The sequence below is a fragment of the Eutrema salsugineum genome, unplaced genomic scaffold, assembly GCF_000478725.1.
Source record: "Eutrema salsugineum unplaced genomic scaffold, Eutsalg1_0 scaffold_2, whole genome shotgun sequence".
NCBI lineage: Eukaryota > Viridiplantae > Streptophyta > Magnoliopsida > Brassicales > Brassicaceae > Eutrema > Eutrema salsugineum.
The window spans coordinates 2,381,061-2,392,833 of record NW_006256829.1 but is presented as its reverse complement, the minus strand read 5'-3'; the positions used below and the strand labels follow the sequence as shown (position 1 = coordinate 2,392,833).

The window sequence follows — 11,773 nt, the reverse complement described above, 5'->3', positions numbered from 1 at the left end:
GTGGTTGTTCCAGTGGGTGAGGAGCCGAGAAAGCTACCTATGAAGAAGAAGAAGAGAACTCAATTTCGTTGTGCCAAAGCACATGTTATCTCCCTGCTTGGCGAGTTGGGTTACACTTGTTGCCAGAACCAAGTACGACCATTTTCCCCCTTTTTCTTTTTTATAATTTGGTATAAAGTACTTTAAAAACCGATGTTAAAAATGTTACATTATAAACAGAACTAAACCGGACTTTGGGTACTGTTAAACAGAGAAACGAACCGACTTTTAAAGTTTTCTCCGAGGCTCATTCCAAATCGAAATGCAAAAAAGTCACCAAAAAAAAAGCCAAACCACAAAAAAAATCACAGCCAATCCTTAAACATCCCCGACAACCAAACCAAAAACTCAACCGGAAGCTAAACCAACACTTAAACCGACAGTTAAACCAAAAACAAAATCGACAGCCAAACCAGCAGATAAACCGGCAGCTAAACCGGAAGACAAACCAGCAGCAAAACCAACAGCCAAACCAGCAGCTAAACCGGCAGCTAAACCAAAAACCAAACCACCAGCCAAACCAGCAGCTAAACCGGCAGCTAAACCAAAAACCAAACCACCAGCCAAACCAGCAGCTAAGCCAGCAGCTAAACCAAAAACCAAACCACCAGCCAAACCAGCAGCTAAGCCAGCAGCTAAACCGGGCAAATAAAAATATGTCATGGACATAGGCAAGGGATGATATTTGATATTTAGATAATGGAACTCCGCAAACTAAATATATTTAATCCAACTTTATCGAAAATACTAAATTCTAATTTTTACGTGATAGCACTAAAATTTTTCAAATATCATTCTATTCATATACTTCGTACGTGGTACAAAATAAAAACAGTTGTTCGCATTTTTATTGTATAGAATTTTAAAAATGTAGTGATATATGATATTAACCTTAGACAAATATTTTGAGTTTTGGCGGAAGTTAATTTAACCAACGCATCAACTATATTATTATTGAAGTTCTTGTTATTACGAACGTTATCAAATAAAAAAAAAAAAAGAGAGAAAAAGAGAGGTATTGACGTGCTCTAGACCTCAACATTCAGTCGCATCGTTTCGCATGGGGCAAATCACGAGCCGTGCACGCAGACCACATCACTCTCTATTCGTAAAAGCCACTCTCCTTTGTAAAATTCCACAAGCCTCCGATCAAACAAGTATGTTTTTTTTTTTTTTTTTTCTTCTAGCCATTGAAAATATTGTTTTTCAATAAAAAGAAAACCGCAATATTGCTCCTCTCTTACTCGCCGTTCAATCCCTCGTCAGCACAGCTATGGCTTTAAACGCCACCATGCCGCTATTCCTCGTACTCAGTCCCGTTCTCATACCAGCGGGGCTTTACTCTTACCACCAGTTTGTTGGTTGCGGGTTTAGCGGCCTCCGCCACTTCTTGTGCGACGGTTCTCACCATCTTCATGTGCCTCCACAAGTAATTAACATTAATAAAATATTCTTTTTTCTTTAATTTCTTTTTTATCTATGTGCACAGAATATACTGTATATTGCTGAAAACGTTTAGTATATATTCGGTTGAGAGGTTAGATGGATTACTTAATTACGGATAAAATTGATGATTTGTGACTACATCCTATTTTTAAATTGACTAGATGATTAAACGTGTTATATATGCGTGAATTTATTTCCATTTATTTTCATATATTCTAAAACATAGTTATAACAAAGTTATATGTCATGTTGAAAAGTTTGCGTTAAGAAGGGACGTAGGCATTTGGAATCTATATCTAGTTATTCAGATGCATGGCTGATGTATACTTCTATATATATGATACTAAGACTTTTTTGGGCCGTAACTATTAAGATTATATGATACTAAGACTTTTTTATAACCAGACGTATTCAGTTGGGTGTAGACAATTTAAGGAGCCTATCTCATCAGTGCGAACCGGAGAAACGTATAGAGGTGTACCTAAATCATCACATAAACCGGAAGCTAAGCCAACAGCTAAATCAGCACTTAAACCGGCAGCTAAATCTGAACCTAACCCGGTAGCTAAATCATCACATAAACCGACAGCTAAGCAAGCACCTAAATCATAAACCGTCAGCTAAGTCAGCAGCCGCGCCACATGGATGAGAAGAAGCCAATTTTGATAGACAGTTATTGGAATTCCACATAATTGATCCAACTTTTTAATGAATACTAATGATTACGTGGGGATGGAACTAAAACTTTCAAATACTATCATTCTATTAATTTATGCGTGGTACAATATAATCACAAATATAAACATTTTTGTTGTAAAGTATATTAAAAAGAAGGGTCCCTAAAAAGAAATTATATATCAGCGCATCAACTATATAGTCATCCGTGTGAATTATTGAACCTTACCACATTGAAGTTCTTGTTTTGCTAACTTTGTCTGGTACTTAATTACCTTTTTAAAATTCAACCCTAAACAAGCTACGCTTAGGATGATATGATATTACAGACTTCAGTCTAACTTTTTTAGTTAAAAAAAAAAAGAATTCGAACAAAAGCTTTACTTGAAACTAATTAAATTACTAATATATTTTCCCTTTGGAAAAAAAAAATTAAAGCAATTAAGAAAAAAAATGAGATAGCCTACATCGGCCCCAAGGAACATTTAAAGTTACATGTAAAATTGTCCCCAATGTTTTCAAAACTGGACCAGACGGACCTGTGAAACCGGTTAACCCGCAACCCAGTACTAATCTAATCCGGTCTGGATTCAAAGCGTAAATCTTCTAATTATAAACCGGCCAAAACCAAGTTAACCATAAATACTCTAATCATAATCTTCTAACCAGAAAATAAATCATTCAACAATCGAACCAATATGAATTAAATATATCTAGTAAGTATGATGCCAATTTATCTTATAGTTTTATTTTGATTAGGGATACAAAAGGAAGAAAAGAAAACAAGGAAAAGGCCAATAAACATGATAATATATAACCCACACAAATATAAGAGAAGAAAGAAACAGATGTGACGTGACGTAACGTATAGAACGTCCATTTAGTACTCACATCGTTTTGCATGGAAGCATCAATGTGTACCGTACCGTGCACGTAGACCTCGAAAACTCCTTCATAAACCCCCCATCTTTCCAACACAAAACCACAACCAACTCGATCACAAATTTCAGCCTTTGAGATTTTAACATTTCATCCCAATAATGTTTGAGATTATTCAGGCGGTTTTCACGGCCGGAGCTGCATTAGCTCTCTTGGTATTTGCCGGTATAACCCTCGGCGGCTCAGCCGTGGCGTTAGCCGTAAGCACACCGCTTTTTGTCATATTCAGTCCGATTCTCGTGCCAGCAACTATAGCCACCACTTTGCTAGCTACGGGTTTCACGGCCTCGGGTTCCCTCGGTGCCATGGCTATGACCATCTTCATGTGGCTCTACAAGTAAATTAAAAAAATAATTCTTTCTTAAAACCATTCGTAGTTTGGTCTATATATATTCAAATAAGACGTTAAGCATATGCATCTACGTGGAAACTTATTTAATTATATGCATGGCTATAAATATAATTCATCAACGAGATTCGACGTACATAGTTTCGAACCGTTTCTCCGAAAAAAGACGTACATATATAGTTTCGTGGCTATAAATATAGTATAAATCAACATTTTCATTTGGCTAACTATGTTCATGAAACACTCCATGAATAACTATTCTAAAAGACTGACATAATAGAGTGTTCTAGAGGTTGTTTCCGATCATATTAGTTTCTGAACTTAAAAATACCATATTCCTAATTTTTAATATGTAATTATGTGCAGGCGTTATACAGGGAAGGACCCGCCGAAAATTCCGGGATTGACCCCATCGAATCCGGCGGCGGCTGGGAAAAAAGATTATTAGGGATTTCGTAATATGGGTCGACGATATATGGAGGACCTTGGTGATCTTTAATTATTGGGGCTCCTAAAATAAATCCTTACTAACATAACAATTACGCGCGGATGAAAGTAAACGTTCAAATATCATTCTACTTATGTATATCGTGTTACCAAATTATGATAAATGTACTCTCTGTGTTGTATATTTTTTAAAGTTAAGTGATATCATGAGATTACCAAGATGATTATTTGCAATTTATATTATTGAAGAATAATAAATTAAGTTGTTTCTCAACTATTTGAGATATCCACTTAAATTTTATTTTTATTATTTTGTTTCTCTATTTTCGATATTCAAGTGAGAACTTCTTAATGGAAGGGCACTGTAATGTTGTTTCTACCATTGTAAAAATATAAACCTAAACGTTTCTTTGCAACTACCGATAACTTTTAGCAACAACAAAATAACTACCGATTTCTGAGATATTTCCATGCTATCTAATAAGATAATAATGGTACCACAATATAGATTAAGGTATACGTAGAGTCAGTTTGATATTATGGTAATGTTTAATTCGACATATATCACCCCCTCTTTTTAACTGATTCCATCACGTTTTGTAGATGCGTTTTGTAGATGTTATGTTAAGAACTCGATATCGGAAATGTATCATTTTAATCAACTAAAGATTTTGGATCAAAATCCATTAATTTTCTAGACCTTTATAATTTAGCTAACACTATTCAAGGTTCTTATATATGTTTATAGTCAACTATATAGAGGGACTAATTCTAGTCTTCCAACCATAAAACAATTCATTCAAACATTACTCCTATGAATTGGTATATATATTTATTCAATTTTTATTTAGTTATTGCTTTTTAAACGCTTATTTTTAATTAGTTATTGCTAAAAGTATACTTTTTTATTTTATTTTTATTTCGTTATAGTTTTATGTTAATTAGGGATACCGATTACCAAAGCAAGAAAAGAAAACAAGGAAAAATCCAAATAAACATGGACACAAACAGAAAAAGAAAAAAAAAAAATCAGTGTGGCGTGACGCAACGTAGATCTCCATTTAGTACTCACTTCGTTTTGCATGGAAGCATGAAAGTGTACCGTACCGTGCACGCAGACTTCCACAAACTCCTTCATAAAATCCCCCTCCTCTTCACACCACCATACAACAACCATTAACATTACCCAAAATGTTTGAGATCATTCAGGCGGGTTTCACCGCCGGGGCTGCATTGGCTCTCTTGTTATTCGCCGGTATAACCCTTGGCGGCTCAGCCGTTGGATTAGCCGTAAGCACACCGCTATTTGTCATATTCAGTCCGATTCTTGTGCCAGCAACTATAGCCACCACTTTGCTAGCTACCGGTTTCACGGCCTCGGGCTCCTTCGGTGCCACGGCTCTCAGCATTTTCATGTGGCTTTACAAGTAAATTAAACAAAATCTTTTATTGAAAGCCACTCGAAATGTGGTCTATTCATATTCAACGAGGCGTTAGGCATATGCATCTACAAGACGAACATGGAAACTTATCTATATGCATGTCAATAAATATATTATCCATCATCATTCTATCTTCGTGTTGCTTTTAAGTAATTAACAGATTAACTATTCTAAAACACATTAGATGCTACATGAGTTTCCAGGAGGCTGTTTCCGCTATATTAGTTTCTGAACATAAAATATTTTGTTTTTATTAATATATATTTGTGTGCAGGCGTTATACGGGGAAGGAACCGCCAAAGATTCCGGGATTGACCCCGCCGGCTCCGGCGTCTAAACCAGCAGGTTCTGGGTGAAAAACGGTGTAGGCCTTTCGTAATATGGGATGATATATGGAGGAACTTGATGATACTTATTTATTGGGGTTCCTTAAATAAACCCAAATTTATATATCCTCTATTCAATCAAATGCTAATTACGCTCGGTTGAAACTTAATGTTTTAATATCATTCTATACGAAAATATATGTACTCGGTTGTGTATATTTTAATAATGGGTGATGTTACTGAGATTACCATGAGTATTATCAAATACCAATTTAGATAAAGAGAAATTATGGGTTAAAAGTCTAAAACAAAAAAAAAAAACATTGAGATAAACATATTAATTGACATGGTTGTATTTGTTTTGGCGCTATTTTAAATTGTTTTGTTTTTAAGCAACGAAACTGTGGCTCCAAATTTAAAAATTTTGCTAAAATTTTGATTATTTTGAAGTTCAAATATTCATTTGTAAACAAACCAATATTTGAGTGATGGAGTATTATAAATATGATGCATAATGATTATAGAACATTTAAGTAGTAATTAAAAGAATTTTTGGAAAGTGGAAAGACAAAAAAACAACTACATATTTATTATTTCTTAATAAGAGTGTAATTCCTAAAACATCATCTATTTAGGAACAGAGGAGTATCATTTTAACTAAAAAACAAATCAGATTTGTTTTCAAAAGTAATGTTAGAAATTAACTGATGTCATCTCTTTTTATAGCTGCTACAAATTCTACGCTGGAAATTAAATACTTTTAACCCTTAGCTGATTCCATCATTAAGAAAAACCGTTTGGCATATATATATATATATATATATATATACTAATTCAATCACGACAAGCATAGTCTGTAGCTGTTCGAACACCTTACATATTGATTTGATCGGCTCTACCAACAACCAACAACCAACAATTTTAACCTTTCAAAGTTTCAATCATATCAAATAAATCAAATTTAATAAAAATCAGGCAACAACTTAATCATGTAGCTTGGTAATTGCAGATGGGTTATAACAAAACCTTTCATCTCGATTTAATATTTCATAAAGCAATGAAACTGAGGAAAGAATTTGAGTTTCTTTTTTGCATAGTGGTTAATTTAATTTATATATATTGCCAAAATCAAAGTTTACATATGAGTGATTTTGTCCTTTTGATCTAATTACACATATATGCAGATAATTGAGGAGTTTTTAGTGTTACATATTATGTTTTGTGAAGATTATGTAAATTGTTCCTAGGCTTTCAAAGTGCTTGAGCCAAATAGCTAAAGTGATCGAATTTGTAGAGGAGAGTGCTCTCGATCGAGTGAGAACGTGGATCTTGATTTACGCCTTAAGTTTTAAAAACATCTCGAGTTCGTACAAGAAAGAGAAGAAACAAAGCCCAAGATACATGATAACCCACAAAAAAAAAAAGAAGAAGCAAATGTGGCGTGACGTAACGTAGACGTGTATATTCACATAATTTTGCATGGAGGCATGCATGTGTATCGTACCGTGCACGTATATCTCACAACTCCTTCATAAAACGTTTATCTCCTCATCACGAAAACACAACCATCCGATCACAAAGTTGGAGCCAAGTCTCCTTCAAAAATTTAACAAAAAAGTCCCAGCCGTTAGAATCTAAACATTCACCCCAAAATGCTATCTTGTCTCATCCCAATTTTTCAGGTTTTTCAGTTGGTTTTTGCTGCCGTTGCATCTGCAGTCTTGTTCGCGTTTGCGGGTCTAACCCTCGCCGGCTCAATCGTGGCATTAATCGTAGCCACACCGCTTTTTGTTATATTCAGTCCGGTTCTTGTACCAGCAACTATAGCTACCACTCTCCTAGCCACCAATCTCTCGGCCGGTGCATTCTTCGGAGTGACGGCGATTGCTCTCATGATTTGGCTCCTTAAGTAAATTAGTTTAAACAAACTCCATTTATATATATATATATATATATATATATATGCTTAAAGAAACCCTATAGAATCTCACGTAAAGTAAAAAACCCAATTGAGTCGGGCCACTCGAGATTTATTCTTATAAATAATTCATATGCGTGCACATATACATAATATACGTCTATTTATATTTAGAAGGTGTTGTTACGCATGTGCATTCACGTAAGAAACATTTAATCTATGTGCATAATTATAGGTTTACACTTTGTATACATCAACATATCTTTTTTTCCTTCATACATCATACATAGGTATTTGTTTCTGTCGATTCCCGTTTATTAATTTAAAAAGTTTTTATATATTTTTGTATAACTGAAAAGCCGAGAACCCTAGACTTAATTAATTCCTACGTAATGTTTTATATTTCAGTGAATATTCTTAGTTTTATTTTTATCATACATCTTTAATGTATAATCAATTAAGATGTGGTACAAAAATGTTTTAAGATAGTTTGACATATGTATATACGTACTTGTGTGTGTTTGGTGTGATGTAGGCATAGAATGGGAGTCAAACCGAAGGATAATCCACCTCCAGCAGGAGCTCCACCGACCGCAGCAGGTAAACCGGGAGAGACGGATAAACCGGCTGGAGGGCCAGCAGATAAACCGGCTGGAGGGCCAGCAGATAAACCGGCTGGAGGGCCAGCAGATAAACCGGCTGGAGGGCCAGCAGATAAACCGGGCGGAGGGCCAACGGATAAACCGGGCGGAGGGCCAACTGATAAACCGGCCGGAGCAACCGGCCGGAGCAACCGGAGGACCAACAGATAAACCGGCTGGAGCATCAACCGATAAACCGGCTGGCGCGCCAACAGATAAACCGGCCGGAGAGAATAAACCGCCTGTATTTTGGTAGAGCTGAAAGTAGCAACTTGAAAGTTGAAACTAAATTATTGAATTACAAAGGTTATACCTAAATTCTTCATCCTAAATTATGCGCAGAAGAATCTACGTGTTTCAAATATCATTTCTATTAATGTATACGGTATACCTGTTACAAAGAACGATAAAAACGAATTTCTCATTGTAAATATTATCTGGATCTTTTTAAGAAGCATTGTCCAAGAGTATGAGAAATTTCGATCAAGAGGATTTAGACATATTTTCCCTCAATTTCTGAGCAATTCAAGTAAATCAAACTGCGGATAAAATCGCATAACATGCTTTTTCCGTATGAGGCTATAGTTTCTTCTAATTCACTTCGATTGGTTGTTAGTAATATATAGCTGATAAACCGCAAAACACTATCGCCTCTTAATAAATTTTTAATCGGGGATAAAAAAAGACATAAACATCATGTGCTCATTCAACATAAACTCTAAAATGTCGACAGTCCATAGTCTTCTTTTAGTTGCGCAAGCCTAGTTTACGTTGTTCCCTTTTTACTTGAGTTTTTGCTAGCCTGTGGTAATTGTGTCTTAAATTATCAATGTTGCATTTGTGCTTAAACAAACTTTAGACAGGTTTTGGAACACAATTAAACAGTACATACTTAAAGATACCATCTCACAATTAGACTTAAGTTTATGAAATTTCATTTTGATCTTGCATCTCTTTTTTTTTTTTGGTAAAATGTAAAGATATCTTGCATTCGTCCTTGATAGTCTTCGCACTAAAGATATCCTCTCCCATGTGCATGGAATTATGAACATACTCTCTTAGTAACTGAGGCTCATGCCCTGCATGTGGCGCGACTTCACATTCTTCTTGGAACCCTCTAAACAATCTCAAAGCTTCCGAACACTCATATAACAAAAAAAAAACAGTTTATTTTGCTAAACGTAAGGACAAAACAAAAAAAACAATTGTGAATTTATAAATTAGGAAATCAATTACCAATTTATTATAATATTTAAATATATTATTAATGTCTAGCCAATTACCATTTTTAGAGACCTTTAGTAATTCATGATAGATTTCGTCGGTTCCACTTCCACCAACAATCTTTTAATCAATATACTCATTTAACTCAGTAATCGCATATGGCCGCTAATAACAACAATCTTTCTTCACGCTTTGATATTTCATAAAGCATTGGAATCAAAGAAAACAGTTAAGATTTTACAAGCAAAATAAGAAGGTCCCAAAACCGTGACAGAAAAATAAAGAAGCAAACGTGACGTGACGTAATCTCCAGATACTCCAATCTTTTCGCATGGAGCATGCAAGTGTACCGTGCACGTAGTAGACCACACGACTCCCTTCATAAAACCCCTCTCACTTCCCATCACAAAACCACAACCATCCGATTCAGAAAAATATGAGGGAAGGACTCCTTCAAAACGAATCAGCAGCTCAGGGTCAGACTCAGTCACAGAGCGGACTCTTTGAAAACGAATCAGCAGCTCAGGCTCAGTCACAGAGAGAGGGAAGAATGTTTTCCTTTCTCAATATGTTCCCTTTTCTCATCCCATTGATGGAGGTTATAAAGGTGGTTATTGCTTCCGTGGCCTCCGTAGCCTTCTTAGGCTTCTCCTGTATAACACTCGCCGGTTCAGCCGTGGCATTAGCCGTATCCACACCGATTTTCATCATATTCAGTCCGGTTCTCGTACCGGCCACTATAGCCACTACTCTCCTTGCCACTGGTCTTGGCGCAGGTGCCAGCCTCGGAGCGACGGCCATTGGTCTCATCATTTGGCTCATTAAGTAAAACTAAAAAAATTATATTGAAATCACTCGATATATATCGTTATATTTTATTCACATACGTGCACATATACATATTAGTCTAGCTAACCGAATCTAATCTTCGGTGTGAAACCCTAAAAATACGTTTATTATATATATATATATATATATATATATAATGGCTTTTTCTAAAACAAAACTTGCTTAATTCTTCTTTTTACACGTTCTGTTTACTGCTAGTGCTACCTCATTTAGTCACACATCATTGTTATTATCAGTACTTTAAAAATTTTAACTTATTAATTGTCTTTCCCATCACGACCTGTTTTTCCATTTGTGAAAAAGAGTTTTTCATCGTAAATTATTAAGAAAATGGTACATAGTTATTTTCTTAATAATTGTCTGACGTATAGACACACTTGTTTTTGTGATGTAGATCTAGGATGGGAGTAAAGCCCAAGAATAATCCACCTCCGGCAGGCGCTCCACCGACAGGGGGAGGAGCTTCGTCGGGAGGGGGAGGATCTTCGCCGGGAGGGGGAGGAGCTTCGCCGGGAGGGGGAGGAGCCTCGCCGGCAGGGGGAGGAGCTTCGCCGGCTCCAAAACCTCCATCATTCTTTTCTCTGCTTCAAATGCCAAACTTTATAAAGAATAAGATGCCAGATGGGATGAAAATGCCAAAGTTTGGAAATAAAACTAAAGGTGGAAGTTCATCAATGGGTGGAAGTAAATCTAAGGGTAAACGTGGAAGTAGAGATAAACATGAAAGCGAAGGTTCATCGAAGGGTGAAGGTTCATCTATGGGTGAAGAATCATCCATGGATGAAGGTAAATCTGGGAGAGGAGGTAAATCCAAGGGTAAAAAGTCATCTATGGGTAAAAAAGGTAAGTCCATGGGTGAAGGTAAATCTGGGAGAGGAGGTAAATCCGAGGGCAAGAAGTCATCTATGGGTGGAATGGGTAAAAAAGGTAAGTCCATGGGTGGAGGCTCATCCATGGGTGAAGAAGGTTCATCTATGGGTGGAAGTTCACCTGAAGGTGGAAGTTCACCCGGCGGTGGAAGTTCACCGGACGGTGGAAGTTCACCTAGAGGTGGGAGTAAACATGGTGGTGAAAGTATGCATGGAGGTGGAAGTAAACATGGTGGTGGAAGTATGCATGGGAGTGGAAGTATGCATGGGGGTGGCGGTAAATTCATCTAAGAGGAGTATGGTGGAGCTGTTCCAACATTTATCATATATTGTGTAATAATTCAAGATGAATTTTATGACTGGGAAACTATATATAAGAAACAAAATTAGGCTTCTTGAAACGATTTATGTTTATATGTAATCTTGAATCTGCTTATTATGATAAAACGAAAGGCTAATTGTGATACAATTAATGTTTATAAAAAGAAAGTATAGTGTGGTAACACTTAAATAATTCCTTTTTTTCTTGAAGTGGCTTAACTATATGTAGTAGAGTTTGTGTCTCTGTACTTTCACTATGGGGAAGAATACTATTATAACAGGTAATAA

General features: G+C 36.1%; 6 protein-coding genes across 6 annotated transcripts in view; all 6 read left to right on the top strand.

Annotated features, from left to right (window-relative positions):
- The window catches only part of LOC18018598 (endo-1,4-beta-xylanase B), a 2,687-nt gene extending 1,996 nt beyond the window's left edge, over nt 1–691 (top strand). Inside the window, exon 3 of the mRNA XM_024156320.1 lies at nt 447–691. Within this exon, the coding sequence (XP_024012088.1) occupies nt 447–691 (245 nt within the window). The remainder of the gene's footprint in view (nt 1–446) is intronic.
- Nucleotides 692–1,312: 621 nt separating this feature from the next.
- Nucleotides 1,313–2,097, top strand: LOC112086735 (oleosin-B1-like). Its single transcript, XM_024156314.1, has 2 exons — nt 1,313–1,468; nt 1,891–2,097. Exons 1-2 carry the CDS (start codon nt 1,313–1,315, stop codon nt 2,095–2,097), a joined length of 363 nt encoding a protein of 120 aa, XP_024012082.1.
- Nucleotides 2,098–3,139: 1,042 nt separating this feature from the next.
- Nucleotides 3,140–4,114, top strand: LOC18018597 (oleosin-B1). The gene is made up of 2 exons (XM_006399175.2): nt 3,140–3,436; nt 3,815–4,114. The coding sequence occupies exons 1-2, from the start codon at nt 3,201–3,203 to the stop codon at nt 3,894–3,896; spliced, it is 318 nt and encodes a 105-aa protein (XP_006399238.1). The 5' UTR covers nt 3,140–3,200; the 3' UTR covers nt 3,897–4,114.
- Nucleotides 4,115–5,012: 898 nt separating this feature from the next.
- On the top strand, nt 5,013–5,828 carry LOC18018596 (oleosin-B1). The gene is made up of 2 exons (XM_006399174.2): nt 5,013–5,322; nt 5,612–5,828. The coding sequence occupies exons 1-2, from the start codon at nt 5,087–5,089 to the stop codon at nt 5,691–5,693; spliced, it is 318 nt and encodes a 105-aa protein (XP_006399237.1). The 5' UTR covers nt 5,013–5,086; the 3' UTR covers nt 5,694–5,828.
- Nucleotides 5,829–7,224: 1,396 nt separating this feature from the next.
- LOC112086750 (oleosin GRP-17) lies at nt 7,225–8,458 on the top strand. Its single transcript, XM_024156393.1, has 2 exons — nt 7,225–7,572; nt 8,117–8,458. The coding sequence occupies exons 1-2, from the start codon at nt 7,316–7,318 to the stop codon at nt 8,391–8,393; spliced, it is 534 nt and encodes a 177-aa protein (XP_024012161.1). The 5' UTR covers nt 7,225–7,315; the 3' UTR covers nt 8,394–8,458.
- A 1,408-nt stretch (nt 8,459–9,866) lies between these two features.
- Nucleotides 9,867–11,548, top strand: LOC18018595 (oleosin GRP-17). Its single transcript, XM_006399173.2, has 2 exons — nt 9,867–10,271; nt 10,690–11,548. The coding sequence occupies exons 1-2, from the start codon at nt 9,883–9,885 to the stop codon at nt 11,453–11,455; spliced, it is 1,155 nt and encodes a 384-aa protein (XP_006399236.1). The 5' UTR covers nt 9,867–9,882; the 3' UTR covers nt 11,456–11,548.
- The last annotated feature ends 225 nt before the right edge of the window (nt 11,549–11,773 follow it).